This window comes from Molossus molossus, unplaced genomic scaffold (genome assembly GCF_014108415.1).
Source record: "Molossus molossus isolate mMolMol1 unplaced genomic scaffold, mMolMol1.p scaffold_m16_p_14, whole genome shotgun sequence".
NCBI lineage: Eukaryota > Metazoa > Chordata > Mammalia > Chiroptera > Molossidae > Molossus > Molossus molossus.
Genome location: NW_023425349.1, coordinates 69,862,103 through 69,884,514, shown reverse-complemented (window position 1 = coordinate 69,884,514; position 22,412 = coordinate 69,862,103). Strand labels below are relative to the sequence as shown.

At 42.5% G+C, this 22,412-nt stretch overlaps 1 protein-coding gene across 1 annotated transcript in view; it reads right to left on the bottom strand.

The window, feature by feature from the left end:
- Nucleotides 1-22,412, bottom strand: part of ADAMTSL1 (ADAMTS like 1) — a 696,807-nt gene that overhangs the window by 8,740 nt on the left and 665,655 nt on the right. The window contains exons 25-27 of the mRNA XM_036260364.1: nucleotides 9,988-10,200; nucleotides 8,226-8,406; nucleotides 5,135-5,342 (exon numbers count right to left, since the gene is read on the bottom strand). Of these exons, the coding sequence (XP_036116257.1) occupies nucleotides 5,135-5,342; nucleotides 8,226-8,406; nucleotides 9,988-10,200 (602 nt within the window). The remainder of the gene's footprint in view (nucleotides 1-5,134; nucleotides 5,343-8,225; nucleotides 8,407-9,987; nucleotides 10,201-22,412) is intronic.

Genomic DNA, 22,412 nt, shown 5'->3' with positions numbered 1-22,412 from the left:
CCTTCCAACTAGCTTCAGCCCCTGACAAACCATAGTAGTTGTTACCACACAGTTGGTGGGTACCAGCTGATTATCAGTCCTGGAAGACAGCTCTTTGATGCTCAGTAGGTCTCCAAATAGGTTTTGAACACAGTAAACATATTCTAAAACATGCTACCAGGTTCAGGAATAGTGGCTTAAGTGGACACTGAGCTTGCTCTCTTCCATCAACACATTGAATGTGCACCTGTATTTAGAGCAGTTTCTCCTAAGAAATGACTCTGAGCCAATTGAACAGCTTCTACACAATAAGCAAGAGAGAGAGAGACTGGATAGAGAAATTTGGGGGAACTGTGAGAGTTTTCTGGCAGCTGAGAGAACAACTCAGGACCAGAGGAACTGCTGAGCACCATTGTTTGTGTTTCCCCTGCACATGGATAATGGGCGGGAGCTCTATCCAGGTTCTCTGGCCGACATACAGAGTGCTACAGTGTGTGCACAGTTACCCCTCCTGGAGCTAGAGCTAGAGCTAGAGCCAGCAGAAACAGGAGGGCACTGTAGCATGCACACAAAAGACCCCTCTACCCAGAGACTGAGCTGGCAAGTACTGCAGGGTGATGCTTCATGCATCCACTGTGCTGCACACACAACTCCCCCGAGAGAGTGCAGAGCTAGAAAAATGCTGCAGTACCCACTAGCAGGGCTGCTCTGTCCAGAGATAGTGGGGTGCTACTGTGTGCTCGTGTGGTGCTGTCCTTCTGGAGAGAGTGCGGAGCTTGCAAAACATTGAGATCCCCACATGCAGTACTGCACCAGCCAGAAAAAGTGCAGAGATAGTGGGGCACTGCTGCATGCACACGTGGACCTGCCCACATGAAGAAAGTTCAAAGCTAGCAAAACTTTGTGTTACTCACACACAGGGCTGCCCCACCCAGAGAAAGGGAGCAGCTAGTAGGGCATTGAGAGGCAAGCGTGCAGAGCAACCCTGCTCTGACAACAGATAATTAAAGCAACAGGGCACACTAGGCACTGAGCAGCCCGTCTACACCAGGCAACCCCACCTGGATTAGCATGCACACACCAGCCTCCCGGAACTCACTCCTTCAGGCCAGGCACCACATGCACCTGCCTTGACAACAACTGGCCTGCCCAAACTTTCTGACACACATTGAAACAGAAACCACTTTTTCATTCCATCCATCTCATAGGAACAAATACAGAAAGTCAAACAAGATGGGAAGGTAGAAGAATATTCCTCAAATAAAGGAACTAGAAAAAACTCTGGAGAAATTCCTAATAAAGAATTCAAAGAGCCACGGTCGGGTGGTTCAGTTGGTTGGAGCATCATCCCGTACACAAGAAGGTTATGGGTTCGATTCCTAGTAGGATGTGTGAGAGAAAGGATGTTTCTCTCTCTCCCTTCCTGTCTCTCTAGAAATAAAACATGTCCTCAAGAGAGGATTAAAAAAAAAAAGGAATTCAAAGAAATGGTCATAAAGATGCTCAACAAACTTGAGACTAGAATAGGGGAACTCAGAGCACTTCAACAAAGAGAATGTAATCAAGAACCAATCAGAGATGAAGAATACAATAACTGAAAAAATACATTAGTTAATACAGAAGAATGAATGGATTAGCATACAGAATAGTGGAAATCATCCAATCAGAAAAGGAAAATGAAAAAAATTAGTATAAAAGATCTCTGGGCTACGTCAAGTGCCCTAACATTCGTACTGTAGGAATTCAGAAAGAGAAGGGAGAAAGGCGCAGAGAACATATTTGAAGAAATAATGACTGGAAACTTTCCTAACTTGGGAAAGTGAACAGACATACTATAAATAAAATGTGTGGAAAGAGGCTGAGCCAGGGTCTCTTGTTGATCCTGTGATGCGGGCAAGGCCCACGCAGGAGTATTCTGAGCCTCGAGCAAGAATGTCTCGACCTTGAGTTCAGAGGCTGGTGGAAACATCTGGTGTTTGAAAATAATGAAGTTTTTGAACTTCCTCCCTTTATTATTGCTCTATAATAAACATGCTGAACTAGCTCAGAGTCACTGTTCCTCCATCAGAGAGCAGTGTCCCATCTGGCCCCAGCTTTTCTTTGTAAAATGTCTCTGTGTCTGTCTTAATCTCCTGTCACCCCTCCTCAGGTCTGGTTCGACTAGCTTTGCAGCAAAAATGGCAAAAGTAAAGATCAAGGGACTGTCTTAAAGGCAGCAAGAATGAAACAACAAGTCACATATAAGAAATAATTCATAAGGCTATCAGTTGATTTCTCAGAGGTAATTATACAAGCCAGAGGGAGTGGCACAAAATATTTAAAGTGTGGAGAAATTGGACTATAATACCTAGAATACTATATCTGGCAAGATTTTCATTCAGAATTGAGGAAAAGATAAAGAGTTTTCCCAGGCAAGCAAAAACTAGAGTTCACAGCCACTAAACCAGCCTTATAAGAAATGTTAAAGGATCTTCTGTATGTAGAAAAGAAAAGGCCAGCCCTGGCCAGTTTGGCTCAGCGGTTAGAGCGTCGGCCTGCGGTCCAGAGAGACCCGGGTTCGGTTCCCGCTAAGGGCGCATACTTCGGTTGCAGTTTGTCCCCGGCCCTGGTTGGTCGTGCGGGTGGCAGCCACTCGATGTGTCCCTTCACGTCGATGTTTCTCTCTCTCTCTCCCTCCCACTCTATCTGTACAAAAAATGGAAAAATATCCTCGGGTGAGGATTAAAAAAAAAAAAAGAAAAGAAAAGGCCATAACCAGAAATAAAAAAATATAGGAAAGAAAAAAAAATCTCACTGGTAAAGGCAAATATACAATAATCACAGTGCATCAACACAACCACTTAAGGAGCTAATATGAAGGTTAAAAGACAATAGTAGCAAAATTAACTATAAATACAATAAATATACACAAAACAAAAATATTTAAACATGATGTTCAAAATAAATAATAGAAGGGGTGTAAAAATGTAGTGCTTTTAGAATGCAGCTGAACTTCAATGCCTACCAGCTTAAAATAGACTGCTGTACATATAGATGGATATATATGAACCTCATGGTAACCATAAACCAAGAAAATGATAAAGAAATCCAATCAAAACCCTAAAGAAAACCAACAAATCAAAGGGAAAGAAATCAAGAGCAGAATAAAGGAATAGAGAACAACCAAAAACAGTAAACAAAATGGCAATACAGTAAACCCTCGATTTAGTGGACCTAGATTTAAGGGACAAAATTTCCAGTCCATATGTAATATATGTGAAAATTAACACCCTGTTAATTTTAAAATGCTTTAAAACAAAATTTGCTTATAATTAACAGGTTATTTTTTATTCACTGTTATTTTAAACAAATTTTCACAAATAGACCATATGTTGGAAAAACTAATAATTTTGCCAACATACATATTACATGTCTACACCTATAATCTACATATTTTATTTTATTTTTTTTATCCTCACCCGAGGACATTTTTCCATTTTTTGTTCAGATAGAGCGGGAGGAAGAGAGAGAGAGAGGGAAACATCGATGTGAAGGGACACATCGAGTGGCTGCCACCCGCACGACCAACCAGGGTCGGGGACAAACTGCAACCGAGGTACGTGCCCTTAGTGGGAACCGAACCCAGTCTCTCTGTACCCCAGGCCGACGCTCCAACCGCTGAGCCAAACCGGCCAGGGCTAGTCTACATATTTTAATCCAAGAGTCACTGCCCATAAACAATATTCAGTGAATGATTATCATGCGATCACATTGCACACAGTAATTGGTTCTGTTGTTTCGTAGTGTGACTTTCTGCAGCAGTTTTAATGCATGCAGGCCGATGTTCCCATTGTGCTAAGCCAAGGTCCAGATGTGTACATTTGTTTACTTGCAGTGACTGGTGAATGCATGCATTTACTAGACCTATTCAGTAGAAATTTAAAATTAGTATAATATATAAGGAAAACTTTTCTGTGAAATTAAACTTTTCACACATACTAAATTTTCGTTACACAGAACGTGTCTACATAAGTGAAAATAGGTAATTTGTCAATTATTTAATATATGCATTCAGAAAACCTACTTTATTACATAACAGACTTTCAACTTTAACGGACACCCCCCCACCTGAATTCGTCTGTTATACTGAGGTTTTACTGTAAGCACATACATATCAATAATTACATTAAATGTAAATGGACTAAATGATCCAATCAAAAGACACAGGGTTGCAGAATGGATTAAAAAAAAAAAGTGACCCAATATACATACTGCCTACAAGAGACTCACTTTAGACAGAAAGATACACATAGGCTGAAAGTGAAAAGATATTCTATGCAAATAGAAATGAAAAGAAAGCTGGGGTAACAACACTCATATCAGACAAAATAGACTTTAAAACAAAGAATGTAAAAAGAAACAAAGACATTACATAATTTTGAAGGGGTCCATCCAAGAAGAGGAAATAATAGTCATAAATATCTATGCACCTCACATAAGAGTACCCAAGAATAAAGGCAAATATTAATGCACATAAAGGCAGAAATTAGCCCTGGCAAGTTTGGCTCAGCGGTTGAGCGTCGACCTGCGGACCAGAGAGTCCCAGGTTCGGTTCCTGCTAGGGGCACGTACCACAAAAATAAAAAAAATAAAATAAAGGCAGAAATTAACAGTAATACAATAATAGTTGGGGACTTTACTACTCTACTTACTTCAATGAACAGATCATCCAGACAGAAAATTAAGAAGAAAATAATGGTTGTAAGTGCCACATTAGACAGGTTTGACTTAATAGACAATTTTTTTTTTATCCTCACCCGAGGACATTTTTCTATTTTTTGTTCAGATAGAGTGGGAAGGGGAGAGAGAGAGAAACATCGACATGAAAGGGACACATCGAGTGGCTGCCACCTGCATGACCCAACCAGGGCCGGGGACAAACTGCAACCAAGGTACATGCCCTTAGCGGGAACCAAACCCCGGTCTCTCTAGACTGCAGGCCGACGCTCTAACCGCTGAGCCAAACTGGCCAGGGCTTAATAGGCATTTATAGAGCATTTCATCCCCAAACGGCAGATTGCACATTTTTCTCAGTGCACAGGGAATATATTCCAGGACAGATTACATACTAGGCACTTCCTACTTTAGATTTATCTTTGAAATAAAATCCTTTCACCTGGCCCCAGCTGGAGAAGGCCCACTCCACACAGAGCTGTTGGTTACAGGCCTGGGTATCCACTGGCCTTTTGGCAAGCTGGGTGCATATGTCATTGGACACGGGAGCGGAGATCCCGGAAGCTTTCAGCTTCTGGCAGGTCACCCGGCGGGTCTGGATGCCTCCCCCACAGCTCCGGGTACAGGCAGACCAGGAGGTCACCATCCACCTGTGGAGAGGAAGAGGAGTCAGGGAGCTGCAGAGGGTCAGCCTCGGGGAAAGGAACAGTGTAGGAAAAGAGCCCCACAGATCCCCATGCTCTTATCACACAGCCGCTAACTTGGGGGCCATGGCCCTTTGTACAGTATATATTCAGAGTGATAGGCTGCAAATCCCACCCCCACCCCCCAAATAAATCTATGTCAAATCCCTGGAACCTGTGAATGTTACTTTATTTGGACAAAGGGTCTTTGCAGCTAAATTAGGATTTTGAGATTATCCTACATTATCGGGCTAGACCTTAAATGTCATCACAAGTATCCTTATAAGAGAAAGGCAGAGGGAGATTGCATACAGAAAAGGAGGTGACAGTGTGATCACGGAGGCAGGAGATGGAGTGACGTGGTCACAAGCCAAGGGGCGCTCAGAGGCATCAGCAGGGGCCGAGTAAGTCTTCCCTGGAGCCTTTGGAGGGGGTACAACCCTGCTGACCTTGACTTTGGACTTCTGGGCTTCAAAACTGATACACAATAGATTTCTGTTGTTTTAAGCTACCATGTTTGTGGTAATTTATTACAGCACAGGAAACAAATACTCTTTGGAAATTGACTAAAAAGTTACACCTTGAAAGACTATTCTGAAGATGAGTTGCTTCAGCTTGACACTGGCCGTGAGCTTGCAGAGGCAGCCTCGAGCTAGGCCCACTGCACTGCGGTCCTGGTCCTTCCGAAGGGCCCCCAGTGTGGCAGAGGAGGAGGAAGTCAGATCCAAACCCGTTTCACCTCCTGACCCACGAGGCAGTCTGGGTCTCACTTAAGCCCACATTTTGTCTGCTGGTACCCACTGTATTTTCTACCGCTCCTTAACCCATGTGTCATTTGATCTTGTTTAATCCCTCAGGAACATGCCAAGTTCCTTCCAGCTTTCTGGAGCTATTCCCACCTGTGTGACTGACAGTCTGTAGGTCTCGTACCTCTTAGAGGGCTGCAGGTGGTTGTTCCCAGAACACTAGGTTCCAAGTACAATCCAGATCCTGGGAAGTGAGACCAACCAAGACAGTGAAAAATGGCTTTTTTCATAGAGCCAAGATGTCAGCTGGGAAACTCTGAAATCCCTGGTCCATATACAAAGATGTAGGCGTTCTCTTTGCATGTTTACACCCTGGGATAATTCTCAAAGAGGAAGGGAAGGGGGAACAGTTCGGGGAAAATAGTGAGAAAAGATGATACTTTCCAGCCATTGCATTCAAACGGGGGTGGAGCATTCTTTGATTTTATTACCCGGGAAAAAATTATCTAAATTAAAGGGTCCTATCTGGGTCAAAACAGGACTGCCCACAGCTATTCAAAAAAGACGACCAGGGCGAAGCTTTTTACGTAAATGCAAGGAAGGCTCGAGGTAGGGAAACCAGTCAAAGGTGAACCTGTGGCCACCTAAGTCCAGTGGTGCCACATCTGGCTCTCAGGAGAGGCCAGTAGCAGGGACAGGGAGCAAATTCCTCCTGCATCTGGATCTGTGATTTATTTAGTTTGGTGGAACTTTCCTGCTCCGTTTGCCCTGGAAGGAGAGGACTGCAAGCCGAATTCCAACCCACAGAAGGAGAGCCACTTAGGAAGCAGGCACAAGGTGTTTGACAGCTCCTGGGGGCACTGAAACCCAAGCAGACACAGCCATTATTCCATTTGCAGAAGTCAATGAGGCTGATTGACTCTGACTATCACCCCAGCAAATCAAAAAGTCCTTGGCATGTCCAAGACCTCCTCTTCATTTCACACAGCTTGGCAAGGGCAGTCTCCCAGTCTCTCATATCCCTGGTGAATGTCAGGCCTGCATTTCAATCAACTTTTATTTCCAAATATACATTTCAGCAATTTTTCAGGAGCTGGGCTGAGGGGTTTGAGAGGGGAGAGGTACAGGCTATGTTACAGTTCAGGAAGGGTATAAAAGGACATTAATCATTCCTGTGGAAACCTTCCCGTCAGCAAGTCAAACTGCTGATATTAATGAGTGTGTGTCATATTTCATTGGGTCTCTCCTGGTTTCAGCTGTTCCTTATGACTCAGCTGGCAAAACACGAGTGGTTGCCTAAGCGGTATACACAAGTCCTACAGACAGGTAGTGAAGGAGCATTTCGGGGCCAGCTAAGTCCCCACAGGCTCACGGCACCATGCTGGTGGCAACTCTAAGCCCATCCATTATCCCTTTAGCTACTGACTGAAGACCGTGGTGGGTATGCTCAGTGGGACTCCGGCTTCTCAAAGCTCGGGAAGATGTGAGAGGCAGAGACTATGGGTGTCATTCTGGGCTCTGTAAGGAACCCGGATGCAGAGAATGTATATCCAACATTGAGACAACTATAGGAAATGAAGACTTAGTTCAACTTTAGCAGGATGCTACCCTTTGTGGAAAAGAAGGTAAGATTTCTTCAACTAAATGGAAGTATTGATTAGCAGAGGTATTTAAAGTTAGAAGGAAGGAGAAGGGTTGGGGTAGAGGCCAGTAAACCCCATCTCTCAGTACTTCAACTGCAAACACGTTTCTTCCACGAGCAGAGCCTGTTTCTCACTGCAGGATGGGAGCGAGCTCGGGCCAGTGCCTGGGATTTGCCTGCTCCCTGAATAGTTTTCAGGCACGTGGGATGCCTGGGAAAGCCCTTCACTTGCTGAGAGTTGAGGGAATGAACAGGGTTGAGGGAGGAGGCTCATTCTGAGGGATATTTTCTGCGAGGTGCAGAGTTCTGACGAACCTGTGCCTACCGAGAGAACAGCTCACCTACACCTGAAGTCTCTCCATGCATAGTGCTGGAGAAGGAGGGGCTGGTCACCGATGTGCCTAAAAGTCAGGGTGCTTACTGGGGGCTGGGGAGACCTGAGCCAGCCTCCGCCACACTCACCGAGAAGGGCAGTCCCTCCGGTTGCAGGGGACGGGGTGCACTGCCGGGCGAACCTTCCCTGCACAGTGAGCAGGGCTGACCTCCGTGCTGTTCAGGAGACACTTCAGGCGGGGCTGCTGAACGCCCCGGTTCCCACAGGAGGCCGAGCAGGTTGCCAGTCTGTCCACAGACCACCAGTAATCTGCCACAGAAGGAGGATCGGAGGTGAAAAGCACATAGCATTACTGCCCATGCTCTACATTTCTTCTGAGCCGGGCAGTGGTGGGAGAGGGGAGGGCATCATGAGCCTCTGCCCCTCGGTGGGCTCTCTTTCCAGCGCATCTAGGCAAGTTATGAGGTCTCCAGACCCCTCAGTTGGCTCATCTGTAAAATGGCACAATAGCTCTTACATCAAGTTCCTATGAGGCCTGGATGCAAGGAGATCAAGAGCCGAGCCCAGTGCCCGGCACAGTACCTAATCAGAGGCTACAGCTCTAAACATACTTCCCGACGTACTCTCTTCCTCAGCTGGCTCACCAGAGAGTGATTTTATTTCTCAACAAAGAGGTCTACAAATATCAGAGATACTTAACCATCATATTTGAAAGTGCGGATTCAAGTGAGACTTTGTAGATGTTACAAAAAATCCAGCGTCTCTGGAGAGTCTGCCATTACGTGAGACACTGATGTCACTGAGCAAGGCAATTTCTGTGGATTTTCTATTTGGAGGTCTGGGACTCACTGGTAGGAAAGCTGTTAAAATAATTGTGGGTCGGTAAACTGCAAAGCTGTGTGTCACAAATCTTGCAGATGGGCTCCGGTTTCCAGCCGAGAATGGAATACTGACTTTCTTGTCTGGGAAGCCTATGGCGGGGAGGATGTTTAAGGGAAAAACCCATGTGCTCAGAGGTCTCCTTTTTTATGGGCTATATTGGCACAGAAGTCTGTCCCTTCCCACAGAATCCTCCATTTAGAATACACAGTAGAATTTTGCTTTCCCTAAAAGTGTCACATGTAGGCCGCAGGGACAACTGGCCTATGGAAAACTCTAAAGCCTCATTTAGTTCCTATAACGAGGACAGTTTTGGCTCCTCTCCCACCACTTTGGGCTTATTCATAACTTTCTTAGTGCAGCAAACGGCAGGCCCAGCCCGGGGCTTTCGGATCAGCCGGGGTTCCTGCACGGTGGACCGCCAGCCACACAGGCTTCTGTGCCCTGCCAGGGCCACGGGGAGGAGCCTGGCGGGCACGCAGTGTGTGACTGCAGCTGAAGGCTCCAGGTGATGGGCAGGTGCCGGCCCCGGCCCTGACTCTCCAGGGCGGGAGGCAATAACCAAGTGGTTCAGCTTATGACTTATTTTGGAACCAAATCAACAAAGAAAATTTGCATTTTTCTTAACAGGCCACTTTACATGCACAGGTGCGTATGTGCGTGTGTGCATGCGCGCGTGTGTGTATGTGCTTTACTAGTTCACCCAGCATAAAGGAAATGCATTTGACTTTGCTACATGGTAGTGTTTCCTTGGTCCTGAGCAGCCGCAACATTAGGAGCCGAAGGGCCCACTTGTGAGAGCAGCACTGGCTTGTCCAGGTTCTGCTGGTGTGGGGCCTGGTGGCTCTTCTGAAGGGCCTCATGGTAGGCAAACATGGTTCAGTGTCAGTTTTCATGCCACAGGAACCTCCGGAGATCAGAAATCATTTTATCTACTAGAGAAGTAGATTCCCAGGGGGAGTCACTTGTTCAAGAAGTAAGCCCAGCACCAAAGCCCAAAGGGTTTCTTACCTTGGATGACAAGAGAGGCCTTCTGCACGAGCACTCCTGCCTCATTCTGAGCAAGGCAGCTGAATTCCCCTTGAGACTCGCCATTTAGATTTGCAACCTGGAGAACCTGTCCAGCTGCTAAGATGTGATGTGTCAATCCTGTGACAGTAGCAACTGACCGGCCACCATGGAACCAGGTGATATTGGGGGTAGGGTGACCTGTGATGGGGCAGCCTAGAAGCAGAGGAAAGGAGAGATAAGCCATTGGTAAAGCCAAAAAGGCACATCCTGATGAGTTGTTTTAGCGTCTATGTGGCTCCAGAGGCCACTTGTACACTGTGGTCTTCTCAAGGGCATTTTTCTTATGCCTGCCATTCCTAAGCAAACAGGAGATGTTTTTATACTCTGGGATTCTGGGAGGGTGACTATTATTTATTCAATTAAGTAAAAATTCCTGGTGGACGCAAAGTGCCTCTTTCTACCTATGTCCCTGTACTGACTTAAAAAAAAAAAAAAAAAAGAAAAGAAACAATTATCCGGCCAGTGTGGCTTAGTGGTTCAGCATTGACCCATGCACCAAGAGGTTGCTGGTTCGATTCCCAGTCAGGGCACATGCCCAGGTTGTGGGCCGAATCCCCAGTAGGGGGTGTGCAGGAGGCAACCAACTGATGTTCTCTCTCATCAATGTTTCTATCTCTCCCTCTCCCTTCCTCTCTCTTTAAAAATCAATAAAGAAAAAATAATTTAAAAAAATGAAGCAATTAATATTTACTCATTGAACATTTTTTGAGTTAATTAGTTCCTACACTAATTTAATAATAAAAAAAATAATTTCTTCAAATGCAGTGAGCTGGAAAAAAATACATACTATATAGTGATAGTTAAGAATCAAACTTTAATCAGTCAAAATCTAATATCAGCCTTCATTTTACTCTTTATATGATTTTCAAGTCCAAATTTTTCAACAGAGACTAGGCAAACAATTTTAAATACTGATCTCATTTCTCTATAAGTCAAGAAGCTTGGCTTTCAGACAACTATTACCAAGCTAGCACTGGACATTTACAATATTACGCTTATTTACATAGTCATTGAACATACTTTGATACATTGAAATTCCAAAATATTAAACTGAGATATCATGTCCACTAAAGGCTTTGTAGAATAGAATTAGTAAAATAAACCAATTGCAGTTGTGAGAGAAAACTCATTTTCTCTAATTTCAGAGTACTTGCTGTATTTGCTGTTGTGTTCCCAGAAAACTGGCTCCAATGAAAATTTACTTGGAAGTTTAAAACACATGATAAATCACTAAAAATTAAAAATACTGGAGGCTTTCCTTCAGCTAAAAAAAAATCTATTTGTTAACTACTGTTTTGGGGACAGTTAAGATAATTAAGAGTCTTTCCTCTTACCCAGTGACACAGGATTAAAAATAAAAGCACAGCCCTGGCTGGTTTGCTCAGTGGTTAGAGCAGTGGCCTGCAGACCAATGAGTTATGAGTTTGATTCCGGTCAAAGGCACGTACCTTGGTTGCAGTTCATCCCCGGCCCTGGTCTGTGTTTTGTGGGAGGCAACCAGTCAATGTGCCTCCTTCACATCAATGTTTCTCTCTCTCTCTCTCTCTCTCCCTCTCTTTCTCTCTACCTCCCTCCCACTCTATCTGAAGATAAACAGAAAAATATCCTTGGGTGAGGATTAAAAGAAAAAAAGTACACCAATAAAGCTGCAGTATAAAGCAGAAAATGAGATAGATGGGACACTTGGATGGCCCACCTGCATGGATGTGTGTGCCTATGGATCTGTAGAGAGAAGGGATTTTCCAGCATTGGCTTGTTTTCCATCCTGGGCACCACTGTTAGAATTGCTATAGGGTACAGAGTTAACAGAGAAAAGGCCCTTAGAGATCATCTAGCCCGCTGCCAGAGGAGGACTCTGCGGCTCAGAGATGTTAAGAGACCTTCCCAAGATCAACGAACAGCCTTCTGATTCCTTGCCTTGTGTACTTGTTCAGCTGGGCACCAGCATTTACCTAGGCACCTTGCTACCTGTGTCCTTTGTCTGCTCAATCCTTTCAGTCCCTCGCTCTCTCTTTTCTTTCCCTCCCTCCCTCCCTTTCTTTTTCACACTTTCATTGTAATTGTGTAGCTTGAAGAGGTTGGAACAGACTACTTTGAAGAAGGGCCCTGGAAAAATAGTGCTAAAATCTGCATAGGAAGCTCAGTGTGGGGTATAGTATTACAGGATCCAATCCCTCACTCTTGCCTGTATTGACTCACTTTGCCATGTAACTCTGCAGTGCCCTCCCACAATGGGCGGCTATACTTCCCCACTTCTCTCCTGACGTTGGGTTTGGCCATGTGACTACTTTGGTCAATAAAGTGAGTTAGATATTACACTAATGAACAATCTGAAAAGGAAATTAAGAAAACAATTCTATTTACAATAGCATCAAAAAGAATAAAATACTTAAGAATAAACTTAACTAAGGAGGTGAAAGACTTGTACATTGAAGATTACAAAAGATTGCTAAAAGAAATGAAAACATAGAAAAAGAGAGGCTATCTCATGTTCATGCATGGGAAGATTTATTATTATTAAGATGTCAAGAGTCCTCAAAGTGAACTACAGATTCAGTGCAAAGGCTATGTTCTTTTGCAGAAACAGAAAAACCTATCTTAAAATTCAGATGGAATCTTAAGAGATCCCAAATAGTCAAAACAATCTGGAAGCAGAAGAACAAAGTCGGAGATCTCACTTTTCCTGATTTAAAAACTTATAAAGCAACAGTAATGGAAAGAGCATGGTGCTGGCGTAAAGGTAGACACATAGCCCAATGGGATAGATAGAAACCCTAGAAACAAACTGTTACGTATACAAATGACTTTCAACATGGGTGCCAAGAGCATTCAATGGGGAAAGGACAGTCTTTCCCAAAAAAATGGTGCCAGAAAAACTGGATATCCTTATGCAAAAAAATGCTGAATCTTTACCTTATAGTATATATAAATATTAACTCCAAATGGGTCAAAAACCTAAATCTAAGGGTTAAAAGTATAAAAATCTTAGGAGAGAACATAGGGGAAAAACTTCATGGTATTGGATTTGGCAAAGATTTCTTGTGTATGATGCTAAAAGCATAGACAACAACAACAACAAAAATTAGATGAATTGGAGATCATCAAAATTGAAAGCTTTTGTGCAAAGGACACCATCAACAGATTGAAAAGGCAACCCACAAAATGGGAGAAAATGTTTGTAAATCATAGATCTGATAAGGGATTAATATCTAGACTGTATAAAGAATTCCTATAACAACAACCATGAACAACCAAATTATAAAATAGGCAAAGACTTGAATAGTCATTTCTCTGAAGATATACAAACAGCCAATAAGCCCATGAAAAGATATCTGCTCAACATCACTAATTGTTATAAAAATTAGGATGGTTATTATTTAAAAAACCCAACAATAGAAAATAGAAAGTGTTGGTAAAGATGTGAAGAAATTAGAACCCTTGTACATTGCTGGTGGGAATGTAGAATGGTGCAACCACTGTGGAAAACAGTATGACAGTTCCCCACAAAATTAAACAGAGTTGCTGTATGATTCAGCAATTCCATTTTTGGCTATGTACCCAAAAGAACAGAAAGCAGGGACCTAAACAGGTATTTTTACATCAATGTCATAGCAGCATTATTCATGATAGCCAATAGATGAAAACAACCCAAATGTATATCCATGGATGGATAAAAGAAATTCTGATACAGTGACAACATGGATGAATCATGAAAACATCAAGTGAAAGGAGCCAGACACAGAAGGACAAATACTGTATGAGTCCACTTATATGAAGTACATAGTGTAGTCAATTCATAGACTAGTGAGTGCCAGGGACTGGGGAAGGGGAAATGGGGAATTACTATTTAATGGGTACAGAGTTTCAGTCTGGGCTGATGAAAAAGTTGTGGAGGTGTGGAGCATGATGGTTGCACAATAATATGTCATTAATGCCACTCAGCAGTACACTTAAACATGGTTGAAATAAATTTTATGTTGTGTGTATTTTGCCACAATAAAAAAATGAGGCAGAGGTGCTGCTGTACCAGCTCAAAACCCTAGACCTCAAGAGCGCGTGCGAGTTTGCTTGTGCTCGCGTGCCTTTGCCATCGCCAGCAGAACGTGCCTGGACCGGCCTGATGATCCCAGGAGAATAAGAGAAACATGGAGAACAGCCAAGCCACTCTAGACAAACCCAGTTTCGATAAGCTGAACTAAATAAGATCGGTAAGAATAAATGATTGTCATTTTAGGCCACTGAATCTTTTTTTTTTTTTTTTTTTTAATGCTTCTTTTTTTTTTTCCATTTAAAATCCTCACTGGAGGATATCTTTCCATTTATCTTCAGATAGAGTGGGAAGGAGGGAGGAAGAGAGAGAGAGAGAAACATTGACGTGAGAGAGATATACCGATTGGCTGCCTCCCATATGACCTTGACCAAGGCCAGGGACTGAACCACAACTGAGGTACATGCCCTTCACCAGAATCGAACCTGCAACTCTTTGGTCCATGGGCCGATGCTCTAACCACTGAGCCAAACTGGCCAGGGTGATGCAGCTTCTTTTTCTTCTCCTTTTAAAAATACTTCTCCTTCTTCATGACAATAGCTAACTGATACACTTAGGGAGAAAGTAATCCTTCCAGTTCCTCTTGGCTCATGCGTTACCATCATAACTAGCTAGTTTATTAATATTAATAATAGGAAGAAAGTAAAAGGAGGCCAGATATAAGCACAGTCATCTGGGCATCTTCACCAGGAAGCTACAATTTTACATTCTTCAGGGAACCACCAGTCCATTCCCTCAGATCACTGGGGAAAGGGGTCCAACAAAGGGAAGATGGGTGCATGTGCAGTGAAGTTGGGGTGACAGAGGGAAGATGCGTGCCTGCCGGTTTAGCCTGGAGAACCATAGATCGGCTAGAGGGTGGAGCCACTGCAAGTATGAGATATCCTGAAGGACTCGTTGGTGAAGCTCCCAAAGTCCCCAAAGACACTCTCTCTCTTGCTCCTTCTTTCTTGCATTTGCTTGTTCTGTGACCCGTGCTAGCCTGCCATGGGGCCCTAAAAATCACATGGCCCTTTGCTATGTGGACCCCCCCCCCACACACACAATGGACTGCAGCTAGGAACACAAGCTAAGCTAGCTAGATGCTGGACTGGACTGGACTTTAATATGGAGTGAAGACCCTGGGCAGTGGCTTTAATCAGCTCTGAAGATAAAATGGGACTTTTCCCATGGTGGAAGAGAGGGAGACAGGACCCTAGAGAGAAACTCCCTTAATGTTACGTCATCAATAAAGCTTCCCACCATATCTCATCCTCCCATGGGGGCCTCAGGAAATTCTTGTTCTTGTAGTATCCCAAGAAGCCCACTCCCACCAATGACAGGTGAGGACATGGTAGAGAACCACCCACTAATAACACATGGCTTGGGGTAGGGTAGTTTCTACCTGAGTGCTGACCTAGGTGTCACCCAACCTGTATCTTATTTGGGTACACAGGAAGAGTGGGCTCCCCGCATCTAAACCACCCGCTGGTATGAGGCATCTGTATGCCATGAGCTCCAGAGTGTGGGGTTAGATGAAGGTTTCAGTTTTTAATAAAAGGCAGGAAAACTGTGCATTTATTTAGGCAAATAGAATGCTTTAAAACAGTGGTTCTCAACCTTCCTAATGCTGCGACCCTTTAATACAGCTCCTCATGTTGTATGCGGGGGTATGTGCATGTGGGCGGACCCGCCTGGAGATGGATAGAGGAGCCGTGTCTGGGTTCCTAAGACCATCGGAAATATGTGTTTTCCGATGGTCTTAGGCAATCCCTGTGAAAGGGTCGTTCGACCCCCAGGTTGAGAACTGCTGCTTTAAAAAGTGAAGCTTGAAACAAGTACAGCTTTTCAGACTGACTGAACCAGCAAATGTGTGTCTCCTAAACATCTGCTTTGAAAAAGAAAGGTGCCATACAACTGCTAGATGCTGGCTTCATAAATGATTGTTTGGTCAGTGTGGACAGACCTCTGATGATGCTGACTAGATTATAACCTGATACGTAAGAACCTTGCTATTCCCAAGGAAATAAATAGGAGATAATTTGGTCCGGGAATCTCTCATATTTACCCCTAGTCTTCATTTTCCCCACTCCATTAGATTTAGGCAGGAAAGAAGATTTAGTCAGGAAAAGAAATGGTAGCAGCCTCAGGCTGTTTTCTGTGGCTGATAAAGTTACTTATCTGGGAACCAAAAATATTAACTAATAAGAGGTGCATTTGCATAATAATGATTTTCAAAATCCTCCCTCCTTTTTGGAGTTAGAGGCCATAGTGAGCAGCCAGAAGACATCTCTTGGCCCACTTGGATCGTAGGTCTTGGACACATTACTGAGACAGGCTAGTAAGCCAGGACAAGTGGAATACGGAAACAGTTTGCAGCCATTTATTAAATCCTATCTTCCATAAACCATGAACACTTAAGAGTAAATGGTTTTCACTTCCCCCAACCAGAGGGTAAATAGTTTAAATCAGCCTAGTTAGGGAGATGGAGATGGATAACAGAAATCCAGTTAGTGCCATTTGCTAACCATACCCAAGAACAGATGAAGGGAATAAATCTCATTTTGGCACATCAACAAAAAAACCGAATAAATATTCCATTGACATTCTCCACTAAGACCTTCCCTAAATGCCCAACCTTTCAAACCCCTCAGCAGTGAAGGTCCCAGAGTGCGCCCTCCCTCCCAGGAGCACGACTGCACCTTTCCCCTCTCCCTCCCCTGTGCCTTCCCTTCTCACAGGCAGCATCTCCTAAACTCTAAGGAGCCCACAAGGCTTGCAGCCAGGGTGGCAATGGGCAGTGGCAGTTCATTCCAGGCAAACCCCCTGCTCCTGTCCCCAAGGACCCCTTTTCTCTGACTTCTTAGTGAGCCAAAGCAGCCCAGCCTAGGCTCACTTCCTCACCTAGTCCATCTCCTGTTATCTTAGGCCCTTTCTTGTTTCACTGTCCCCAGCTTTAATAAACACCCACGAAAATTCACCTGGACTTGTATTGTGAAATTTTTCCTACGTGAAGTCAAGAACCTACCCAGTACTGACCAGCCACAGGCAGATCCACTCAGGGCCAGGTTCCCTTTCAGGTAAAATTACCAGGGCCTTTGCCTAGTGTTCCTAGTGGGGATGAGAATGAGGCAGAGTTCCTTCTAAGGACAGGCGTGAGGGCTGCCACGCACGTGGAGTTCTTGAAACTCATCTTAAGAAAGCTCTGTGAGGATCAGTTACTAAGACAGATGTCTTTTGAGAGCTTGCCTTCACAGTAATACCTCTCACTATGAAATCTATTCAAGAGAAAATCACTGTATTATTCATTTATTTTATTAATTTATTTTTGTTATAGATGTTTCTCCATTGTCCCCCATAGACACCCTCCTCCTGATCCCGCCCCTCCCTTTAGAAAGTTTTAAAAGGAATGCAAATTAGTTACTTTCAAATGCAGCTACACAGATTCATTATCCTCCAATTTTGGTTTCTCTGGCTTCAGTTTTCTCATCTGTGAGAGCTTTTGATTTAGTGATTTTCCAAACTGATGTTCCCTGAGGACCTAGGGTTCTTCATAGGTACCCGAGGAGGGACTCTGAGACAGAAATTGCATAGGTGGGAGCTTGGGGCCTCTATCCACATTTTAATCACAGCAGAATTTAGATATTGGGCTTCTACATAAGAAGATTCCACCATTAGTAACCACTAAATTAGATGATCTTTAAGGTGCTTGTAGATTCCAAGGTTTCTCAATATCATCTCAAACTCGTCTTCTCCCCCTCACCCATGTAGCCAAGGGCAAAGTATATCTATATTCAATGCATACTGCTTAGATCAATGTATAGTGAAATTGAACTATGTCAATGAAGGGCTCATGGAATAGATATTATATAGAGAGATTATTTAGGATTCAGACAAGCAGAGACCGGGGATACAAAGTAGGAAGGGGAGGGCAGTCTAGAAGTAGTGTCAGCAAAGATGCAAAGATGAGAAAACCGGTGGTGTGGCTGGGAGAAAAGACTAGCTGACTGGAACATGGGGAACACAGGTGAGGCTGGCGTGGCGGGAGGGACTTGCAATGGGAAGGGTCTTCAAGGCCAGAGTCTAGTCTTTTGGGAGCAACTGAAGAGGGGGAGTGATATAATCTAATTGGGCTTTAGATGGATCATTAAGGTGATCATTTGCAAGATGTGCTGGGCTGAGAGAAAGGAGAGTCTAGAATTTCAGTTCAGATGTGGCAAGGAGTGAAATAGATTTGCAAAAGTAGCTCTGAGAGGATGTGAGGAGGAGAGTGGTGGAGATAAAGTGGAGAAGCTAAAGATGCTGGAACACTAGAGGGACTATTAATCGAAATAGGGAAATCAGGAAGAAAAGTTATTTCTTATACCCACCCTTGAGGATGGATAAGTTTAATTTTAAGAATATTAATTTTAAGAATATTAAGGTTGTTATGTAACTTCAGGATGGAAAATCCATTAAAATGATAAAGATAAAAACTGAAGTCAGAGGTAAGATCTGAAGACATAGATTTTGGGAACCAGTCTGTATATGTGTGGAGAAGAAATCTTCAATGAGGAGAGATCAGGCCTCAGGACAAAGCAATGGGAGAACTCTGGCATTTGATGAGTAAAGAAGGAAGAGGAGGCAATAAAAGAGTCTGAGAAGAAGTGGTATGAGAAATGGGAGCACAGTTGAGACTATGTAATATGATGGAAATATAGAAAGGAAGTTGATTAAGAAACAAGTTGTTAGCAAATAATTAATAAGAATTTGTGAAACAAATGAACGGTTTCATTAGCTTATGAAAATAACTGACCAAACAACCTCCCCTTTCAGGTAACATAACTGGTAAAATTAACTATAGCTCATGTTTGAATAGTCAGTAATCCCATGTTAGTGGAATTGGAAATAAAAGTGTTTGTATAATTAAAACATCCCATTTAATGCTCTGCATACTCATTTATTTAATTTAAGAGAATTTATCTCTGGGTCTTGAATCTTTAGAAGTGGGCCAACAACTGGGTCATTAAGAAGTTAAAGAGTTAAAAAGGAAGGTGAATGGGAATGCTTTAAGTGTTGTAAAACAGGAACAGAGTAGATCTCAGCCAGAAAACGCTTAATACAATTTGACTGGAGATTCTAGGTTCCAGTAGTGGTAAATAACTTGTTTGGACCAATCTTACTGCAGATAACAATAATAAAATATAAACAAATGAACAACAACTCTTTGAAAGTAGCAGAGCCCAGTGATGTGGCTCAGTGGTTGAGTGTCGACCCATGCACCAAGAGGTTGCTAGTTTGATTCCTGGTCAGGGTGCATGCCCAGGTTGTGGACCAAATCCCCAGTGGGGAGCATGAAGAAGACAGCCAATCGATGTTCTCTCATTGATGTTTCTATCTCACACTCTCCCTTCCTCTCTAAAATAATAATAATAATGATAATAAAAACAAAAACAGTAGCAGAAACAGGAGGGGAAAACCCAGGTGCAATAGGTGTGCTTATTCTAGAAAAACCCAGGTGCAATAGGTGTGCTTTTTCAGCTTGTGGCTTTCTGCTTGAGAAAACTGCTCAATCCCCACATGACTCAGGGGTCTGGGAAACTTATACCTTTATTGATTTGAGATGTCAAAGGACAGAGTCTGGGGGCTTTTGGAGCAGCTGGAAAGTTAACAGGGAACATCCTGGAAGAGTCACAGAGGTGATAAAGTTCAAAATACACATGAATCTTGCACAAATACTTAATAGGCAGACCCCAGGGGGTCCAGCAAAAGGGCAGCAGTTAGAAGCTGAATTAACAGAGTAGAAAGTTTAGTTTGTGTCCACAGAAGGGATGAGAAGAGGTTGAGATTTTAGTCCAGTCAAGTTAACCACCTGTTGGAACAAAAATAAACACTCTTCAGAGGAACACAATAGAATCCAGAATCTCTTCAATGTATCATCTATAATGTTCAGAATACAGTAAAACCCCCATAGACAAGACAAGTGTAATCTATACTCAAGAGAAACAGCAGTAAGTAGAAATGAATCAAGATAATGCAAATGTTATAATAAGTGGACAGTGACTTTAAAGCACCTATTATAAATATATAGTAACATAAAGGAAAATATACTCATAATTAACAGATGGAGTATCTCAGCAGTGAAGTAGAAATTATATAAGCAAATTCTAGAGCTGAAATGTAAAAAATGATATTAAAAATTCATTAGATGAGCTTAATATAAAACTGGAGATGGCAGGAGAAAGTGTCTATGAACTTGAAGATAGTTGAGCAGAAATTACCCAATGTGCAGAACAGAGGAAAAAGAGATGGAAAGAAAATGAACAGTCTCATGGATCTGTAAGAAAACATTCAAAGGTCTAATATATGTGCAATTAAAGTCCAAGAAGGAAAGAAGAAAATGAGACAGAAAAATATTGGAAGAAATAAAACTAACAAACCTCTCAAATTTTTTGAAAACTAAAGTTCCAAGAAAGTTCACAAACCACCTAGGTACATTATAGTCAAACTGTTGAAATTAATAAAGAAAAAGTCATGATGGAGCAATAAGGACGGGGTTTCTTATCTTAAATAACCAAAAAACTGGACAAAAATGTATAAAATGACTATTTTTCATACACTAGGCAACAGACAATAGAGGACTGTGATGTCTGAAATAAGAGAAACATTAAGTGAGCCCTATGAATTCCCTGGCTTCCTGCCTGGAGTCACATTCTAAACTGCAAAGTATGGAGGGTATATCAGTCTCCTGAGGTTGTTAATAACAAAGTACCACAGACTGGGCAGCTTAAACAACAGTAATTTATTGCCTCAGTTCTAGAGACTAGAAGTCTAAGACCAAAGTGTCAACAGTGCAAGTTCCTTCCGAGGGCTGTAAGGATAACCTGTTCTATCCCTAATTCCTATCTTCTGGTGGTTTGCTGGTATAGTTGGCATTCTTGGCTTATAGATGCATCACTTTGATTTCTGCTTTCATGTTCTCATGGAGCTTTCCCTTAAGTGAGAATCTTTCTCTGTGTCCAAATTTTCCCTGTTTGTAAGGTCACCAATCATATTGGGGCCCACCCTTATGACTTCATCTTAACTTGATTATCTGTAAAGACCCTATTTCCAAATAAGGTGACATACACAGGCACTGAGGGTTAGGGATGTCAACATTTTTTAGAGGACACAGTTCAACCCATAACAGAGGACTATCTCAAGCAGAACACAGCAATCTGGATGAACTGATGAGACCCAGAACAGAGTTCAAAGAGGCTGAGGCAGCTGGAAGCTGTTAAGACAAATTCTGGAGATGAGGGTGCTGCATAGAAAGAGAGCTCCAGAATCTGCGTCAGTTCCTCTTGAGTCTTTGCCCAGTTGAAGATATACATGCATAGGACAAAACTCTGTCAGACTGAGAAAAGGCCAATCAAGGACCTGTGATTTTAATATTTCCCAAAGCTCAAAGAGGCTGGAAGACCTGCAAGTTGTCACCAGCCAGAATGGAACATCCTGATGGACCCAGAAGGGCCCTAGAGTAAAGGCTATTCCAGATCTGCCCTAATCAAGCTTAAAACAAATCTCAAAAGATCAATTCAACTTAGAATAACTTAACTGCTTTACAGAAGAAAATCCAACAATCTCTAGAAAAAGACAAAATCCAGGCACTTCACTATATAAAATTCACACCATCCACTATTCAATAAAAATTATTTGATAAGTCAAGAAGTAGGAAAATGTGACCCATAATCAAGACAAAAGTCAGTCAATGGAAACAGATCAAGAATGGATTGGGGTGATGGAATCAGTAGACAAGGGTATTAAAACAAGATATTAAAAACATGGTAAGTATTTAAAGAAAAACATACAATAGTGAAGAGGAAATGGAAGCTATAAAAAAATCAAATAAACTTCTAGAAATAAAACATATTTTATGAAATAAAAAAAATCACTGAATAGAATTGATAGACTAAATACTATAGAAAAAAATCGAAATTGAATATCTAGTGATAGAAATTATCCAGAGTGAAAGAGAGAAAAAAGGCTGAAAAAAAATCAAGTGGTCAAATCTATGTTAGACAAGAATATAGTTACATGGTGCATCCTAAAAAAAAGTCTATGGTTAAGAGATGTACATTTTAATGTATGCAAATGTTACCTAAAACAATAGTTAGTAGGGAGGGGATAGAGAGTCAGTGGAAACACTAATAGAATAGAAATGGCAGAATATTGTTTACTGAAGCTGGGTGATGAGTACATGGGGGGCATTAGGCTGTTTTTGTTTACTTCATATATATGTAAAGTTATTCATAATAAAAAAGGAAGAAACATGTTTGCATTTTCCAATTATTGATTGGTAGGAATGACACGGTGTCCA